We start from the raw sequence: 20,802 nt of genomic DNA, 5'->3' as shown, positions 1-20,802 counted from the left end.
TTGTAAGGGCCCACGGTTCGCCTCGTGTCTGACGTAACGCCGAATAAATCCCTTGGACCGACCCGAATCCACTCAAGTTCGATCACCCGGCTCGGACGCGGGACTTTTACCGTTTCCCGATTCGTACTTCACTGTGAACCCTCTATTTTCGATCTAACTTGTTAAATTGAGTGTGCAGACTGTCCGGATATTTTTAGCAACATTTTTGTTACGGTAAAACATCCCCTAGATTGATCAGAAGCCATTGCAATTCGATTACCAGGTGCAAACGCGTGAATTTTTCTATTTTTTCATTCATAGTTCAGTTTGTACCTCCTCTTTTTTATGTAATTTGTTAAATTGAGTGTGTAGCCAGTCCTGAAATTTTTAGTTATATTTTTGCTATGATAGAACATCCCCTAGATTGATCAGAAGCCACTGTAGTTCGATTACCAAGTGCAAACGCGTGAATTTTTCTATTTTCTAATTCATACTTCAGTTTGTACATTTTCTTTTTTTATCCAACTTGTTAAATTGAGTGTGTAGCCAGTCCTGATATTTTTAGTAACATTTTTGGTACGGTAGAACACCCCCTAAATTGATCAGAAGCCATTGTAGTTCGATTAGCAGGTGCAAAAGCACGAATGTAAATTAAAGAGTGAATGTAAAAATTCTTTTCTAAACCCGAGCAAATAATTACACAAAACGCAAATAATTACGATGCTTGCATACGGATGACGCAGCGCGTTGAAATGTGACAATACTACTTTAGCGATAGGATTATCTAGCAGCTTAACTAGCGCTCGCAGACGTGTCGCTAACGTGCGAGTTCGCTTAAATACTTACGGTTACATTGAAACTGTGTGAAGCGCTAAATGTGCCAGCACTGTCAATGTACTACTCCAATACAATTAAAGCACTTATTGGACTATAGATTTCTAGCAATTGCCATTTTGTTTCGCGAAAATCCGGGAAAGCAACAGAAACCCTATTTTGTCGGTTTAAAAATATTTCCCAGTAAAAGTAAATTAAATATCTCACCGGTGAATATAAATATTATCGCATCTACTAAAAATTTTAAAAGCAGTATTGTGCATTCGCGACAAAAATCAGTTGGGGAAACACGAAACACCGAGTTCAAAAAATTCAAGAATCCATTATTCTCAAATTTTTCAAACTCTCAAGGCAAGAAATAAATTCTATATCTCACACAGTATTCGCAATGTTTCCAGCAAAATGGAAGCGACACGAGAGCGCACTCGTTCCAATTCCAAGCAACTTCGCGTCACGAAACAGAATAGAAACACGTCTGAATTTAATTAACCGAGATTATTCGGAATCGGCTTTCGTGGGGGACATTAGAGACACCTATTCCATTGCAACAGGACTGTGGTCATTGTTTCACTTTTGGAAAGGGCGAATTTCGATACGTTTTTCGTGGACGGGAAGCAAAATGGCGCGGATGCTGGGATAGTTAGTGACGCGCTCGCTGACCCGTTCAATTAAATCGGTTGAGCACGAGCTCAAGGAAGCCGTGGGTCATTGATATGCGAACGGAGCGAAGACCTTGGCGATCTCGTCACGGCTGTTCCGTTCTGACGAATCGCAATCACGTGTCGCACGTTTGCATACCGGGTTTTCTTCGTTTTCTGCGATCCAGGGGAATCCGCGGTGAATCCTTAACGCGAGAACTACCTTGCGAGACGGTCTGACCCATTTTTACGCCTCTTCTCCTGCGAAATTGATAATTGAGTTTGTCTGCCCCTGGAAACGCTCATTTTTATTCATTCGTTCACGGTAGGACTACCAAAATGGAGAGACTGATCAATTTCTGGACTTCTTGTGCGAGATTATTAAATGCATTTGTTCACCTCGGTGAATGCGCATTTTAATTAATTCTTTGGCACTGGAACTACCAGAATGGTAAAAATGACCCACTTTAGACTTCTTCCTGTGAAGCATAATTGTAAATGTACATTTAGAACCACCAGAGCGATCGAGATAGATCGTTAAAGATCTTTGAATATTTAATACATTATCATGTTTTTCATTATTTATTTGATAGATCACTATTGATTAGCAGATTTTATGCGTTTCCGGCAACAAGGAGTTGGTGCAATTTAAAACGGTAAAGAAATAAAAAGAATCTAAGGACGTCGATATATATTAATTTCAATTCATTATGATTATTAAATAAAAAAACAGAAATTTGACTATGTCTTCTGGTTCTTGCAATTGATCCAAATGGTTTTCATTTCGGATAGTGATACGCAGTCTACTAATGAATAATTAAGGATGGACTATAATGCCTACCTTTTACGTAGCTTGATTTTATGAAAGTTTCTCATTACCAATTATAGAATTTCATCGCCCATAGGTGCAGATGAAATACCAGATACACTTACATACATCATCATATCTGGAAGAATGAGCCTCAGCGATTTTGATGGGTAATTAAAGACCAGTTGGTTTAACTTAGCGAAACACATTACCGGAAGGTAGTTAATAAGCCTCTCATACGAGGATTTACAGCCGAGAACCTGTTAGTCAATTTTTGTCCTCCGTCGCTAATTCCAAGTGCGAAGTAATAAACCAGTTTGAACAATAAATACAACGTTGTCGCCGTAGAGAAGCGTTTTAATAGGAATTACTTAAATCCCCGTTGAAAAGCGTCGTTGGCGAACCACTAATTGGTTTTAAAGTGGAAAAATGTTAACACTGTGTCTGTAATCCGTTAATTAGTATTCCTGGGAAAATAGAAAATCAACAGATTTTTTGACACTAGAAATGTAGGTGTCGACAAAGTAGCAAGTTTGTGAATTTGTAATTGTTGAGTGGAGAAAGATGCGTTTATGGAGAATTTTATTTGAGTAAATTTACTGTTAAAAAATCCAAGTATAATGTGTACTTGTTACATATTACAATTTATTGATCAGTTGATGTAGCGTTAATAAATTGAATCACAATAATTTCAGATTGTTTTCTCTCACAAAATAGTATAATAGATACCACAATTTATGAAAAAATAGAAAATAAACCGATTTATCGATCAGTAGACATACTGTTAATAAATTTAGCTATAGTAATCTCAAGCAATACAGTTTTCTCTTGAAAATTTTATTTAAAAGGTGTAATAGTCTAGATGCGACACCGTCATTGGAAAACGTGTGAACCCTCCGTATGCTATGCCGGAGTCATTCGTGACCCTTAGCGGTGTGGATAAGCTCGAGCGACCGTCAATATATACAATTTTATTCCGATATAAGACGACGCTTTTCATTTCGAAATAAGAAAATGGCTATCCCCTATTACTCTTCTTCATCCGAAATACGACGAAAGCTGGTCCCGAGCCATCGCCTTATATCGAAAGAAAATCGGCGTGGGTCAGAAATGACTCCGGCATAGGCCTAGAGCTCGCAGGAATCCGAGGGTTAATAAGCTTCTAGTATTTAATCTGTTAATAGGATAAAGAGGTGTTGGCACATTTTGCACCATAAATCCTAGAACTTCCTCATTTCAATGAAAAACTATAGCCATTTACACAGCCTTCTAATTCTTGTTTAAAATTCTGGAGCAATTTTACTTCAAAAGCAACGCGTCTTTAATTTTATACACAAATTCTGTCAACAACCTAGTCAATTTTCTACGCACCATCAAATCATACAAACTTCAGACTCGTGCACAATTCATTTGTCAGAAGACAAGAGCTCGAATTAATTGGAGAAAATTGTAAGATTGAGAAGGCGGGAAGCCCACAGGGTCAGGAAGGATCTGTTTAATGGCTTTGTTTAGCTTACAACAATAAGATGGTCACATCCGAGGCTGAATCAGTTAAAAACAAGCAAGCACTCTGTGTCAACATAGATACCGTATCTTTCTCTTTATCTGAACTCCGTCAGTTCGTTTACGCGCTGACAAATGCTAGCTTGCAGTTTGCCAGCTGAGGAAATCTTAAACGATAACTGGAACGTACACGTTCCGATATTCCCGGAACATATGTACCATTTGTTGTTTTCTTTTCAGGAAGAATGAGCTGATTTAGCTGGTACTTCGTTATCTTGTACTAATACGTTGCAAATTATCTCGGAGCTGACGACACTGCACAAATCTAGTCGATAGGACTGTGTACACTGCTCTTGCAATTTGTCTGGCTCGAATCTGTGCGAACACACCTTTACGGAGCCACTTTGCAAAGTGTATTGAGGAGCGGAATGCTTTTGATATGTCATCTTCAAAATGTTCTTAAAAAAATATTTCTTTGATGTTCTTTGGTAATATCCAATTAAATTTAATTGCTGGTAGTAGTTAAGGTAATCAGTAGACTGCGAATCTTTATGCATTTGTGGTATTTACATATTTTAAAAATACATGAAAGCATGTTAGCGTTAAAGTTAACGACACTTTTACTCCATTTATTCCAGAAGGAATTTTCTAGTTGATAAACTGAATTTCTCCGTCATTCTGGTTTTTATAAAATAATCTATGAAAATTGGAATTTGCATATAGATCCGCAGTCTAGTTACAAGATTTTTTGGGACTGAGAAATTGTTTAGCATCAAAAACATGTGGAAACACTTTGCTCGGCAATGTTTCAGACTTGGTATTGCGAAACACTTTCATAATCGCGTCATTGTCATATCAGTGTTGCAAGTAGTTTCATCAAGTGCCTAATACCGTACTGATATCATATCGCTATTAAACCATGAGTCTGTACCTCGGGAATCAGTATTCAATCTATCAGGACAATAACTATTCCAACCAGAAGAATTCTCATGCAAATATCAATCTCAGTAGGCGATGAATGATAGTATCAACTAGTATGCTATTATTAGGCTTGGGTAGCCTTGTGCGCTCTCGGCGTATGGAACCATTTAACAATGAAAATTTTTGAATTTGTTTTTACCGAGGAGAATCTTCTAATCGGTGAAAAAAAGGTCCCCCTTAAGAATAAGAAGTCTATACACATTGACCGTCTGTATTTAATTTTATTTCAAGAAAAAAGTTAAATGACCAACTCACAAATAAACATAGGATACAAGTCTAACAACGAAGTTAATGGTTAACCATTTTCCTCGGAGAAAAATGTCTATTTGAATAGCATTGTTAAATCCAACCCTATACCAGAGTCGCCAGATCAAGACTTGTTTCCCCCACTCCAATTTCCCCTTCTACCGCGCTATTCCTTCATGCTTCCGCCACGGCCCGGTCACGTGACGCGTTTCCGGTACTGGCAGAGGGAGGGTAACTCTTTCCCCTCGATTCGTGCTCCCTCCCCTCATCTGGCGACACTGCGTGTAATATATTGGCCATCTCCACACAATTTCTCTTCCGGAGAGCGTTAAAATGACGAGCCGATAAACGCAGCTCGCGACTCGAACTGCCAATTTAATGATTTGTCCCAGACCGAAATGAAAAGGCGTCCGAATTAATTCGCTTTCTCGTTTGATTGCAGGCTGAATCCGAAGTCGCCGCCCTGAACCGTCGCATCCAACTGCTGGAGGAGGACCTTGAGAGATCCGAGGAACGCCTCGCGACCGCCACTGCTAAATTGGCAGAGGCGTCTCAGGCCGCGGATGAGAGCGAACGGTAAACGACGCCGCATTATCGTCTTCATTTCTCCTCGATGACGAGCGGCCGAGCGCGACCGACGTAATTTTTATAAATACCCGCCTAACGAACGGGGCCGGTTCTGTGCTGTGCTCCTTAATGAGCAACTTCTCTCAATGGGTATTTATAAAGAAGCTAACTTGCGTCGGAGACGTGTGGCCGCCTCTGATACTCTCAATGGGCGGATAATAGCAACCGTGGGACTTATCGATTCAGGAAGAGCAGAGTGCACTTTACTCCGTGGAACTCGTGGTGTTCTTTTTAGATTGGAAAAGTTGCACCTTGAATGGATAAAGTCGCAGTATACTCTGCATTGCAGATGCAGGTGATTGCTTCAGTTTGTGTAATTGTAGTTTGTTAACGTGGATGCTGAAGAGATCCGAGGAACGTTAAAAATTCAGTTCCCATTTGTCTCATTTATTTTGATTTTAATCTTATTAAAAAATCTGAGGGAATTTCAGTTTTCAATTGTTTTGTTCACTTTGATTTTAGACTTTTTGAGAGAGAAAAATTGTGAGCAGGACTGAGATTGGAAATTTTGATGATGCGGGTCGAGTAAAAGGAGACTCTGCATTGGGAGCTGTTAGCTAAAGCAACTTAAGAAAATTGTTATAGCAGAAGCTATGTAGCACTTTATTCAGAGAAAGTTACAATCTGTTTCGTATCAATTTTAATCTACTGAATATTCATATTAGAAAGGCCACTAATAACGTCGTTTTTATCGTTTGCTTGAATGAAAAACTGCTCTAGATGGTTCGTTCCGCTATTATCTACCCTGCAAGAGTCTAAATAATAAATTGCTTTCAGGTTGCTCTGCTGAAGTTGTTGTAAGGAAGATTAATTCTATAACTTCTTTAAAATTAAAACAGTCACATTAACCCTGGAGAACTAAACTATCCTGCATAGAAATGATGCCAATTAAAAACACGAATAGAGTTATACACTTTTCATTTAACGACAAAGGTGTTTTACCTTACAAAGAAGAAGGATACATGAAATGAAATAGTTTTATTTAATATTGAATTTATTGATTGAAAAATTCCAGTCGTCATTTTTATGAAAGATTAGTTTAGGGTTGAAAAGTGATTTATCAGAAGACATTTGAGCTTGAAATTTTTGAAGATCATATTCCAATTACGACTTCTTTAAAAACATAAAATAAACCGTAGTTCCTACAGCTGAGTGAGTTCTTCAATACAAAATGAAAACTCAGACTTATTTTTTACCCGTTCCAAAAAATGATGCTTATCATTTCTTTTACAACAACTTTAGCAGAGATTTGAGCGAGCAGAAGGGAAGCGATGTTTGTGTGAACGAGCACAGAATCGAAATCAGCATCGGTTGTTCAAAGAAGTCGAGTCCAAAGGCAGCTATCCTCGAAATTAAGTGTTCTCGATCAGATCTATAAATAAATCGCAATACAGTGCCGCGTTATAATCATTCAGAAACGGCTTACACTTATCTAATAATCGAACGCACTCACAAGCGTAATTTTTCTGCGGAGAGGGTACGAGGCCACAGGCAAAGCGGTAATTACCGATTTCACACGAGGTGGGCGTTTAATTAGAAAATCATGTAAACACTGCCACGGCGTTTGATTCAATATCGTTCGATTCATTATACAAATTGCTGTAATTTTTGTTCCTTGAATTATAAATCAGAGAGACTCTGCGTGATCGATGGACTGGGAATGTTTATGCAGATGTCTACTTTCAAAGCATACTAAACATTTATCGACTCGATCGTACTTTGAAAAATTGTACATAATCGTGAAAATTGTAATATTGAAATCTTTTCCACTGAGATGAATCTCTTTGAAATTTATAGAAGTCAAACTTGTTGAAAAATTCTATAAGAATTTCTAAAATTCTTCAGAAGTGTCCTAGAATTATGCGAATTACAGAAATTCTTCTAGAATTCTGTTAGTGGTGTAGGAATTACAGGAATTCTAGAATTCTGTTAGAATTTTAAGAATTGTTATAGAACTTTGTTAGAATTTTAAGAATTGTTATAGAATTCTGATAGAATCATAGGGATTCTTATGAAATTCTGTTAGAATTTTAGGAATTCTAGAATTCTACAAAATTTTAGGAATCCATACAGAATTCTGTTACAATTTCAACAATTGTTATCGAATTCTGATAGAATCGTAGTGATTCTTATGGTGTTCAGTAAGAATTTTATGAAATCGTGTATTCCGCAGAAATTTTGCACTCTCTTAGTGTATCAATGAATCGAAGATATTGCAAATGCTAGAATTAGTTTTACTTTTGTTTCGACTTCGTTTGAACATCAGAATGCTGTTTATCGGTAGGACTAACCTTTCGACGTTGAAAGAACTTCGAGATTACTGTTCCGGAATTCTCCGTCCCGACTGTTGCCCGTACCGATAAGGATCGTCGATTATCAGAGCGAGTTTAAAGTCCTGTTGGACTATTGCGATCGTGATTGCACGCGCGTACGCAAAGTAGTCGACACGCATTTTATCGCGGTTGATAAGAGTATGGCCTGTTTGCGGTTTCTTGTCGCGAGTACGTTCGATTCTTTGCCGTGTAGTTCACAATTTTGACACAGAAAACTTCTACGAAAACTTTGCAAGTTTCATGGAAACTTACTCTTTTAAAGGCACTTTGAAACCGTTTCCGTTCGAAATTAATCGTGCCTTCAATTATACTTTACACGGCGAAATTCGCATAAGAATGTTGTGTTTGAACGGATGTAGAATTTCGCGAGATCGTTTAAAATAGGCTTGAGAGGATCGACGAGACCTTTAATCGTATTTCTTTCAACGACGACTAAGTAGACGCTAAATCTCGAATGATAATCGATCGCTAGGATACGCAAGGCACTTGAAAACCGTACCAATATGGAAGATGACCGGGTATCTTTGCTGGAGCAGCAACTAGCACAGGCTAAACTGATTGCTGAAGAGGCGGATAAAAAATACGAGGAGGTGGGTCAACTGCAAAACAGGATTTTGTCTATTCGAGCGAATTGTCGATATTTTCTAACGAACCAGGTTCTTTTCTTTAACCTCACAACCACAAGAAAAGATTCCTCTTCCCCATACTGAGAAAAACAATTCTAAGAAATATCAACACGTTGACTGCTACATAAACTGCTAAATAAATAAATATTAAATAAATATGAATTCTGTCATCGAGCAGCAAATTGAACGATGGGGAATTATAGATTCGATGAGAAACAGTATTTCTTCCGTAGCCGCGCGGTTCTACTCCGCCATCTTGCCAACTGCGTGCCCGCTGACCAATCAGGGCTTAGGTAGAATAGCTTCCACTATTCCCGAACGACTCGCCGTGTTTTCCAAGTCGCTGTTCACTATGAACATCAACAATTTATGTATTCCAGTGTCTAAATTAACCATTTCTTCCGATAAATCCTCACCAATATAAATTTGTAAACTCAATTCCCCGAAAACAAAATGGTTGAACATCTCGCGATAGCTTCCCAAGTGAAAAGGGATCAAGTTCTAAATTCCTGGTTGCTTAATGTTCAAACAAGCCGAGTTTCGCGAAAAATATTCGCAAATTCGCTCGATCAAATGTAATTTCCAGGTGTCTAGGTCACGACTAGCATCACGCAGCAGAGCAGCTCGGTTCCAGAGCGGCGGATCGTTTTAGTTTAAGTCTGAAGCCGATTATCGCCTGTACAATACCGTGTGTCGTTAATCCGGATTCTTTGTGGTAATTATTAAAGAGCCCGCAAGATTCTTGAGAATCGCAGCTTGGCCGATGAAGAGCGTATGGACGCCCTCGAGAATCAGCTGAAGGAGGCCAGGTTCCTCGCTGAAGAAGCTGACAAGAAATACGATGAGGTTGGCGAGCTCGCGGGTCTGACTTGTGCTGGCTGCAGTGACAATGATAACGATAAAAATAACGATCACGGCGACGAATTGATTCCAGTCGATGGTCGTGATAATAGTGCCTAACCCCGTAACTCTTTTGTTTTCTCTCTGTGTGCTCGAAACCCCGCGTGGCCCGGATAGAAATCTCGATCGATCGATCGGTTCCGTCGTCGATCGATCCCCGATTCGAATTCTCTGATCCGCGAAGCAACTGGTGAACCGCCCCCGATCACCGCCTCTTTAATTGATGAAAAAAAAAGTAAAAGAAAACGAAAAGAAGTGATTCGAAACGAGGGAAGTCGTGAGTATAATGATCGTCTGTGATTTTCAGCAAAGTGAGTCGACTGTTAGCAAGTGCAGTGTTCGCGCGGAATTGAAAATATTTGAAAAAGAAATTTGTTATAGATACACAAATTGTTGTCGCATTTGAGAGAGAGAAAGCAATTTAGCAAAATGGGGGAAAAAGTGGTGATAAGCGTGTAGATATCAGTGTCACGTGTTTTTGAGCGCGACTTAACGTAGAACTACCATATATCTGTGATTTCCGAGTGTTTGTTCCAGGAACAAAAACCTTAAAAGAGTATATTATATATATATATACATATATACTTGGAAAAGTATATGTATAAGTTTCTCAAGTGCCAGTTTCGTAACGAAAATTCAGAGAGAGAAAAAGATGAGAAATTAGTCCGTTTGATAGCAGTTTTTCACCGCGATTTAAAACGATCATCGTCCCTCGATCGTCGATCGGCCCGCGTGTTGTTCGGTTCGTTCCTCGAAACAGAAACTGGCCCCCGAGTTATGGTTAACTCTGTGTTGTGATACGCAAACATGGGACCTGGTTCCTGGGTCCTGATGCAATAATGGTGCTGCTTTTGTCCAAAGACCTTACCCCCCGTTCTCGCTTTGCCGGAATTTCGGAAAATAGCTCCGAACTCTCCGAAAAACCAAAATCCATCCGTTATGGTAGGTGGAGATTACGGTCGCGTCGAAGTTACTGCAATCGGACTGCCGATCTTTGTACCGAATAGAAATTTTCTTCTTTCATTTTAATAAAAATCACTGTTCTAAATTTCACCTGGAAATTTCAGCAATCAATGCATAAAATCTGCAGTCCGATCGTTATGAACCATTCGCATTCCAAGCTGCTTCCTCATTTTTACAATGTAGGGTGCTTACGTAAATATAATCGAGTCCCGAGAAATTTAATTCCGAAGTGACATGTTAGATTTCTTTTTTTAATTGTATGAGCACATTTTTATAAAATCGTAAGGGCACATTTGTTAGGAACTTTTACATAAATTCAATCATCAGTACTTTTGCAATTTTTCATTAGAAATTAAATACGAGTCACTCGAATTGCTCGAAAATTCTAGTGTGAATCATCAGGTACTCGTGTTACATATCAATTTTGATGGTATATCTTATCTAAAATCAGAACAGAAGAGAAATTTGTTTGTCCTATTAACAGTTTTATCGCATTTCACAGACGATAAAAATCTCGTCAAATTTTATTCAAGGATTCGTACACTCATTACGCAATTTTCCATATTTTCTGTGGCAATAGCCTTCGCTAATCGAAAGAAAATGGTACCTTGCATCTTTTTACATCTTTATAATCCATAAAATTTTGTTCAAACATTTTAAAGGACTCGTACACCTTGCACGCAATTATCCATATTTTCAAATTCAAAAATACTGCGCCAAACATTGCATCCAATGGCCTTCTCTAATCGAAAGAAAATGGTACCTTGCATTTTTTTTTACATTTTTATAATCCATATTTCCAAATTCAAAAAATCCGTGCCAAACATTATTTCCAATGGCCTTCGCTAACCGAAAGAAAATGGTACGTTTTTATAATCCATAAAATTTTCAAACTCACATTAAGAAATTCATTGCATTCTATAAAATAATTACAATCCACAAACGGGTAAATATGGATAATTGAATAACTGCACGCGTTGCTTCGATTGTACATACAGTGACTCGAAAGTTGCTAATTTCGAAGCCAGTGTTTATCGTCACGGTAGAGTTATGGGGACTCGATTATGCGACGGTGAAATTCGGTTTCCACTTCGACGAAACCAAAATTACAATATTAAAGAAACCAGACATGTTCGTGGACCGATAAGCACGAATGTATTACAGGCCGTGCGTGATGTTAACACAGTTGGTAGCGTTTGCCGGGCAGAAAAGAAAGCTCGGCCAACGTGAAAACAGAATCGTTCGGTTTGTTTCGTGCCACTTGTTCTGGTTTTCACTAGAATCGATACACGAATGATTATCTAGTTCTGAAGTATCCGCGGAATTCGAGCCTCATCGTAACTTCGACGTTGATCTAAGAACCCAGATATCTTCGCGAACGAGTTCGCTTTAAATCATCCTGAGAACATCTTCTTGCTCTCTTCATATTTTTATATTAACCAGATAGATCGGTGGTAACCAAGGTGTGCCGTTAATTAACATTTTGATTGCAGTGGAGTGGCGTTCGCTTGTAATAACGATTTAACAAAAATTATTGCAGAAACCGTCGGGGAAACGAGACTTAACAGCAACCATGAGTGTGATCATTCCTTTCCTTTTAGTTCTGTTCTATCGATGATCGTTTACCTTTCCACGGTGATGCGCGAGCGTTACGCAAATCACTCGTTAAATGGTAAATTTATGCTGATGTTGTTACGTCACTGGGATTGCTGACCGGTGAAAACGTTCGCTTTGGAGCGTCCTTCTGATGCTCTTCGGACGGATTAATCATTGCCGACGGCCCTTGGACGTGGGGGACCATCGTTTTATCTCATTTCTTCCCACCACAAATATTGCCTTTTTTGGCGTTGATTTTTGGAACGTTGGAACCCGATCGGGGAAAATGCTGGAGCTGGCACACGCGACATTACAACTTGAAACATCGCCGAAATTGGTCACCAAAAATCCTCCTTTCGTTAAATTCAAAGGAATTGTGCCTCCACAATTTTTCTGCTAATTATTGTTTGCAAAATAGCTGGAGGCTCAGGCCCGATCAATTAAAAAATCAAAGGGCTCCAACTAGGGAGAATTTATTTTGTACTTCTAAATTCCTACAAACTTTTTTGATGTGTCAACAATCAGAACTGGGGGTATAGAGACTAGTAAAAATTGTTGCACTGCAAACATGCAGTGGAATGAAAATATTACTCGATATAAATTTTTTAAACTGTAGTTTGACTCTTACTCGGATGGACTGTTGAATAATTATTGCACATAGGTTCCCACTATTGGAAATCAAAATCAATTGCACCAATTGGACAAAAATTAATATTTCACATTTTCCAAGTGCAATCGAGAAAACTCATTGAAGGGTTCACCAGCCCTTGAAAAATCCCGCAGCCTCGCAAGCCCCCACGCTTCATAAAAATCGCGTCCGACAATCGTTTCCCACAATCATTTCCAACAATCGCTTCCAACGACCTCTCCCAACAATGAAAAATCCCCAATTAGCATACGACCAAAGCCAACTCCAATCAAAGGGGGCCAACGTTCCGTGCAAACGAAGTGCATTATCGATAATATCTCAGCGTCCGGGGGCCAAAGGCAGCTGCATTCGATAAATTCATTTCGAGTAGTCGATCGAGCAATTTGCCCGATACCTTCCATTAAAGCTGTCACAGTGCCTGGCTAGCAGAGCCATCAGGAAATTCATTACCGAGTGAAATTGACGGGAGGAGCCATTTTTCCGAGGCAGATTGCGTCACGCTCGTCTGTTACATGCATGATCGTCGTGGACGAGAGCGACGGAGACAGAGGGCCCGGGCGATCGACAAGAGCCAATCGGCAGGCTATCGATTTCGAGGTCGACGAGGATTCCTCGATTTTTCTGCGGTGACCTCGGTCCTGTGGGTTTTCCATCCGTGTTCGTGTCGATCGCCGGCTCCAAGTCGCGAAACAAGCCTGCTTTTATCAGCTGGCTGGCCCTCGAGAGAATCTGCTCCGCGACTCGAGCTTAGGCTCGTTTTCATAGTCATTATCTGCGGTCCGTGCTCGCCAGTGGCCACGAAATGTTAAACATTGGGTTGGTACGTTTTGTTATTCCCTTTTTCGTCCTTGGGGAAACTGTCCTAAACAGATGCCTATGTGCTCCATTGTTCCTCTACATTGATGACTGTGACCAGAGAATTCAATTTTTATGGACACCAAGATCCTCCATCAAGATAGTGCACAGGAAACCTTCAGCATTGAGTTGTCCCATTTTTGAAAACCCCATTTTGGATTTTCGAATGTGAAAATCGTTCTCCGTGTCTAGCTTAATCAATGATTATAACAGAAAAATTCTAGTTTCACAGACATACAAGCCTCCGTTAGAAAAGTGGACACAATATCAGTATTGCAATAATTTTTATGTAGAAAAAAAATTGTCTGAATTAACTGCAAGCTACAGAGGCTACATAGACATTTCTTAACATTATTAATGGGTTGGAAATAGTATAACAGTATTTTCAAAATATTTTCATTGTTTTGCGTTTGATCTGCCCATTTTTACCAGAAATGCATAAAATCTGCAGTCCAGTTATTTCATTTTGAGCCTCCGTGTCTGAAAACCGTTCTGCATAGCTTCTCCGATGCACCGCAACTCCCTCGAATCGACGACCATAATCAGAGAATTCAGGTTTCTCGGATCTTACGAGAGCCTCTATCGCGAAGGTGGACATCAAACACGCGTTCAACCGTGCATTCCTCTCTTGTTCGCGGAGCGAGCACAAAGCTCGTTCCGCGAGTACAGGCTTCTCTCTAGTCCAATATTTGCGATTCCATCGCGAGGAGTATTGTTAACCTAACCTAGACCTAACCCTTAGGGGCCTCTGTGTTCACCGATGGAGATGTTTGCGATGGAATGCGGTAGATCTCTGCGACAGAGGAAATAGAAATTCCGCGATTGTTGTGTGCACTTTCCAAGTTTGTTGGTTCCTGGTCCGATGAAGAAGATCAATGGCTGCTGCACATTCTCGTTAAATCGTCCGACGTCTGTGAATCGTCTTTGACTCGACTGATTTGCAGTTGTACTTTTCCTTCCTCTGGCTTTCTCGTTAAGAAAGCAAAGAGACTTGTAGATATTAAATATTGGAGACGTTCGAGATGCAGTTTTAATCGTAGAGAAAATTATTGATTCTTACAGAATCGCTAGGATGAGTAAAATTGTAACTTCGATGATGAACGATCAAAAAAAGAGACAGCTTCCCTTGCTACAATCCTTAGCAAATCCTTCCTCCATAAAACAACAGAAACACCATTCTTCGCCACACTTCCACGAAACAATTCAAGTAAGTAACATCTCCCAGAGTAGATCAAGATCAAGGGAACGATCCTCAACTGATCTCTATCACACGCACACAGCATCCTATCCTCTATTCTCGAATAACCTTCACGACCACTCTCTCGACTAACCAAAGCAATTCCGTGCGATTCGTTTAACAAAATCGTACTGCTCTCAACATCCACTTGTCTTCCGATATATCCACTGTGTTTCTTAACACGTTGACACAATAATGTCGAAGTTTGATTTGTCTTATGCAAGCCACGCCAAAATTGTATTACAATTGTTTAACGGCGATTGGCGGCGAAAATGAATAGGCTTCCGGTAGATAAAGTGCTAACACGAGATCATTCAAATTCCTTGAAACCCTGATGGAATCTGCGAGCATGGTCGCGAAAGAGGTGCCCGCACACGAAAAACTCGCGTGATTCAACGATCGGACGTATAAGGAGCGGAAACGTCTTCGTAGATCGCGGATTCCTCGAGTCGCGGAGCAGCGAGATCGTCGATCCGAGATCGGGAGGCTGGGATCGTCGATCTTGGCCCAGATACTGGGAAACACGGCTAGAGAAAGAGGCTGGAGAGGCCGGGAGAGACGAAACGCGCGCGATCTCTTTGGAGAAACCGTTTCTGTATGTGTCGTTTACACAGGTCGCCCGTAAATTGGCCATGGTTGAGGCCGATCTAGAACGTGCCGAGGAACGTGCCGAGGCCGGAGAGTCGTAAGCATCCCTTTTTCAAACTGAAAACAGTTTTGCATCCCCCTCGCCCCCGAAAACCTGACGCACAACACCCCCGAAGTGACCAGCGAGTTTTCCGAACCCTGTTTTCTGCCGATCGCACCTAATTCCGCATCTCTAGGACGTGTTTAGCACTCACCCCCCTTAGAAACCTTAACGAAATCATGTGTGAGGATGTTCCATAACATGTTTTATCTTCTTTTGCCATGGTAACACCCCCCAGTTTTAGCTAACGAAACTTGCGTTCGATTGCGATTGTTCATAGAATTCACAGCTGGTTTTTCACTGTTGTTTTACTTTGGTGACCAAAGGGAAGGTTGCTTCGATGTCTGACTTGTTAAAATTTGAGACATCTGGAATTAATTCTTTATGGTTTATTAGGGCGGTCGCAAGGTCTTTGCATTTTTCTTCTTAGTCTAACGATGGTTGTAATTGCTAGAGTACATTTTATAACGAAATAATGACACTGCGAGGTGGCAGAATATTTATATTCTTTTAGTATTTTATCAATTTTAATTTCATAAAGTAGAATTTATCTGTGAACATTGAAAGATGTAAAGAGAAGAAAACTTCAAATTGCAATTAACACAGTACATGTAATGCTGAAAGATCAAAAAGTGCAAGAAAGTGACATAAGTATGCAATGCTCTTGGATCCAAAAACATGAGAAACTGAATTCAGTATGCAAAGCTCAAACATCCAAAAATACGAGAAAGTCAATTAAGAATGCGACGCTCAAAGATCAAAAAGACGAGGAGGTGAATTAAAAATGCGACGCTCAAAAATCCAAAGATATGAGAAAATAAATTAAACATGTGATGCTCAAAAATTCAAAAATATGAGAAGCTGAATTTCCCTTTGGTCTCCCATCCAAGAGAATAGTGATTATTTATGGGTCAGATTAGTCTCTACTCGTATTAGAGTCCGTAATCATTCTCTTGGATAGCGGAACAGGTTTTCAGAATGCGGACTCGATGAATTTCGAGCGGTTCAAGGACAACGACGCTGCAGTCCCAGGACAACGTTTGCATGAGACACATATAATTTTTCTGTTCTTTCTCTTCATTTCTCTTTTGTAATGGTTCTCTGTTTTGTTTTTAAGTTCCTATTGTTCCTTGCTTCTTTTTCGCATGACACGTGTGGCTGTTGATCACAGGTCGCCAGAAAACTAGTCATGGTGGAACATGATCTCGAGCGAGCCGAGGAGAAGGCAGAACTATCGGAAGGGTAGGTGATTCAATTTGTGCACGAGCTGTCTCCCATTTTCGATCCCTTGTCCGACTATACTTGTGTCTGACGTGGACGAACACTGGTCCCCGCAAAGGAACCATCAAAAATTTCACAAAGACAACGAAAAATTAAAAAAAAAAAATTAAAAAAAAAAGTTTACTCAGAAATTAATTTTTACTTTTTATTAAGAAATCTTAATCATTTTCACAATCAAGCGGATGTTTCTGGCTATTAAATAGTTGACGACGATTCGGTCCATTTAGAGTCTAAATTACAATATTAGTCAATATCAGATTTTTAGTAACATTTTTGAATCGATGGATTGCCAGCGTCGGTTCATCTGCTATCGACTTGAATTTATTATTTTTATTTATTTTATACGTATCAGATATATTATTTTCAATTTATGTTTAAAATAAAAACTTTCCCATTGAATTGTGGGGAAGTGAAATGAAACGAAAATGTAACAGATTCGTTTGATATCTTAAAAATCAGCAATCCACTCGTGACGAATGAAAATGCATAGAAAGCATGTTCGCAATTTTATTCGAGAGATCATAAAGCAATTGTTTACTTAAATTCAGCGCATCCGTGATTATAAAGTGCTCTAGAAAGTTGAATATTAAAGAATGTTAAAAATGTAAATTCGAAGATAGATTGAATCGAAATATTCCAAGGAATATCGATCGTGTTACCGGATGATTTGAATTGGTATTAAACGATTGTGTGAATGGAACGGGGCCAAGTGTTCGTCCCGAAGGAAGAAAACTCGCTCAGGTAGGAATCGCTTCGGCGGGTCGAGATCAGGATACTAAACGCTGACTCGTTTTACAGGAAGATCGTCGAGCTGGAGGAGGAACTGCGCGTGGTTGGCAACAACCTGAAATCCCTCGAGGTCTCCGAAGAGAAGGTAAGCGCCACGGACGATTTACAGTACAAAAATATTCTATACACTTTCTCTTCCTTTCGAATTCACTTTCGACGGAACCGCGACAAATACGCGGGGACGAACGTGTTCGTTCTTCTTGGTGTAACGAGCGCGATGAACCTCCGATGTAATCAACTGCTTCGTAGTAATTCGTACGTCCTATCAATTGAATCTATGAATTTTCTCTGTGAATTGTCTACATGAATTAATTCTATGAACTATTTTTATGAATTCTATGAATTTTGTCTATCAATTATTTTATATGAATTGTTGCTGTAGATTCATTTTCCATGAATTATTTTTGTGAATTGAGTATAAATTATTTGTATGAATTCTTTCTATGAATTGATTTTTAAAAACTGGTTAAATCGCGGAGGTTCTGATGTACAGAATGTCGCAGAATTAAAGGATTATAGTGAGTCAGTTGATCAAAGTATTCCGTGGTCAGAAACCCGCATTTTCATAGATAAAGTATGCCTATCTAATTTTGTGGCATCCTGTACGCTCTTTTCACATTTACGTTAAACAGATTTAAACTCTAACACCTTTCACGCACTCGGATATTATAGTGCACCAATAAATTCAATTCATATTAAACCATATGCAATATAAAATGTTAGTTTTCATCTGGTTCCCCAATAAATATGAAATACAAAAATAAAGTGAAAAATAAAGTATAAAAATTGTTAGACTTAGAATAAGATGTGTGAGAAGTTTTTGAATTCGAGTCAAAGAATTGTGCGTTTTCGAAACGAACAAAATTTCGTACGTTTTTTCGATAGCAGACAAATAGAAGTAGAGTCATGGATCTATGATCTTCCAATTGGATCGATAATTTGTATTTTCGAGATGAATAACAGTCACGTTACTGTACGTAGGCCAACCAGCGCGAGGAGGAGTACAAGAACCAAATTAAGACCCTTACCACTCGCCTAAAGGAGGTACAGATCCTTTGAGGGTGTTCTTTTTTTTTGCACCCGGTTTTCTCTGACCAGTGTGTGATTTGTCGTCGCGAGATCTATGGATCGTTAACCGCCTAATCACACTCACCCCCCAACAAACCACTCTACTCTGTCTTTTCTAACCGATTTCTCTTTTCTACTTCCGTTCTTTTTCATTTTTTTTAAATTTTTGTAATCCTAACCTGAGCTCGTTTTTTTCTCTTTTTTTACGCTTGACTAAAAACAGGCGACACAAAGAGAGGAGACTTTCGTTGGACAGGTCAAGATTCTGGATAGTCAATTGAAGGAGGTAAGTAAACCGGAAGTTGGGTCACGAGGCGGGAAACTTGAAAAGAAAATTCAAGAAGAAAGTCCATTCACTTTGTTACGATTTTTAGTATTTCTTCTGGGGTCGGTTAATCAGTTTTCAAATCATAATCGTTGGTAGCTTTTAGTTCACCTCTTTTGTACAGTTTACTTTTACATTTTTGCACACCTTTCACGTTCCGGTAATAGTGTTTTCGCATATTACGCATAAGCAGTAAAGATAATTACGGAAACGTTTCTCTTAATAACCGATTTATATTTATCGATATTTAATTTTGAAGATATTTAATCTCGGCTGAGGGATAGAAGGAATTCGCGATTATGAGGTAGGAGTGTTACAGTGTTTTTGTGGAGAATATCGAATTGATAACAGAGCCGAATAGCGTGTGCAATGAACTAACGAGTTGATTTATGAGAATAAAATTGAAGCATGGAGTGAGGCTTACTAAACGAAATAATCAGAACGAGTTTGCTAATATGAATTTTCTAAAAATGATTCTGATTCCGTCGATTTTAAAAGAGGCAATCTATTTTTCTCATTCTTAAAATTTTCTAGAGACATATTCATTTCTGTTTGTACTAGTCGATCAAATATATTGTTCACATATGCGTGATACGTCTTGTAAATTACCACCGGACTGCAATTTCTGTGCACCGATTTGCTTTTATTTCATTTGATGTGCATACTTCGGTGAAAAATTTCTGTCTGGAAATTTTTGTTTAATTTTTGTTTGTGGTCCAAATGTTACGTACGCATGAGGACATCTCGTAGAAGTAGACGCACAAAATTTTAAAATCGACGACAAATCACGTAAGCTCACGACTTTGTCCATGTGTATTAATATATTTTCTGTGGTACAGGCTGAAGCTCGTGCTGAGTTCGCGGAAAGATCCGTGCAGAAACTCCAGAAGGAGGTCGACAGGCTCGAAGGTGCGTATTCAGACAGCATTTCGTTCTATTCATTTCTCACCACGTTATCGAAACTCAATCTCACAATTTTCATGAGTTTTCTTAGTTCTTAGCAGTGATAAACATAGATTAGACACCAATCTCCTGGTACAAGTAGAATTTTTGCAATTACGTTGTAAAAAAGAGAGAGAGAACTGCTAAGCGAGAATTATAAATCGAAGGGAGCTAAATATGAACACTGAGAGGATTAAGATAATTATGTTAGGAAATTATCGATGACCATTTACTATCAACTTTATACGAGAAATTTTTCTTACAATTAGTAGGAAAAAAAGTTGTTCTAATTGCGGACGACAGAGTACAACTTAATATAAAATATTTTTTCATAAGATTGAACTTTAAACGCTATTCAAAAGCTTCTTCGGTAGCTAGTTCTTCAATTGATTATGATTATAATGCGAATTTTTATGTATTTATAGCATCGGCGAGTTGGTAAAATACGAGAAAACGTGTAAAAGAGTTAATTTTTCTTGTATTTTTATCAGGAGAAACTTGTCGGACAACAACAGAATAAGAATGTTTGCCACATTCTTTTTTTTTGAACCTATATAGATATACATAGTATACTAAATATACATAAATATTTGCAGTTTAATCACGATCATTTTTAACATCTCTGTCGTCTGCAAAAATATCAGAGCAATTTAAAATCTGTCCCGAGAGCCCCAACCCCTAACAACCCTCAAGGGAGGAAAGCACTGACCTAGAAAGTAAGACACGTTATGAATTTTTACTGAATGACCATTGCAAATAAATCAATTTATTATTTATTGCAGTTATCATGCCATTGTTGCGGAATATAAACAAAAATTTTCTACCAAATCAACGACACGCTCACTTTGACAAGAAGGGGTGTGCACGAAACGCACGGTTGAATTTGGCTGAAAATATTTGTGTACACTCTGCAATATATGCACGCGAACTGTAA

General features: G+C 38.9%; 1 protein-coding gene across 21 annotated transcripts in view; it reads left to right on the top strand.

The window, feature by feature from the left end:
• Tm1 (tropomyosin 1) overlaps positions 1-20,802 on the top strand; it is a 51,267-nt gene that overhangs the window by 21,260 nt on the left and 9,205 nt on the right. For 8 of the 21 annotated variants that reach the window (XM_076802463.1, XM_076802453.1, XM_076802458.1 and 5 more), the window contains 6 exons: positions 5,432-5,565; positions 9,304-9,421; positions 15,390-15,460; positions 17,543-17,618; positions 18,515-18,577; positions 19,766-19,835. In XM_076802463.1, the coding sequence (XP_076658578.1) occupies positions 5,432-5,565; positions 9,304-9,421; positions 15,390-15,460; positions 17,543-17,618; positions 18,515-18,577; positions 19,766-19,835 (532 nt within the window). Of the gene's footprint in view, positions 1-5,431; positions 5,566-8,421; positions 8,540-9,303; positions 9,422-15,389; positions 15,461-16,634; positions 16,706-17,542; positions 17,619-18,514; positions 18,578-18,824; positions 18,888-19,765; positions 19,836-20,802 lie in introns of all 21 variants that reach the window. The other 13 variants (XM_076802462.1, XM_076802452.1, XM_076802457.1 and 10 more) reach the window with 3 other exon arrangements.

Source organism: Halictus rubicundus, chromosome 17, assembly GCF_050948215.1.
Source record: "Halictus rubicundus isolate RS-2024b chromosome 17, iyHalRubi1_principal, whole genome shotgun sequence".
Taxonomy (NCBI): Eukaryota; Metazoa; Arthropoda; class Insecta; order Hymenoptera; family Halictidae; genus Halictus; species Halictus rubicundus.
The sequence above is the reverse complement of the archived record's forward strand: the minus strand, read 5'-3'. Positions and strand labels throughout refer to the sequence as shown.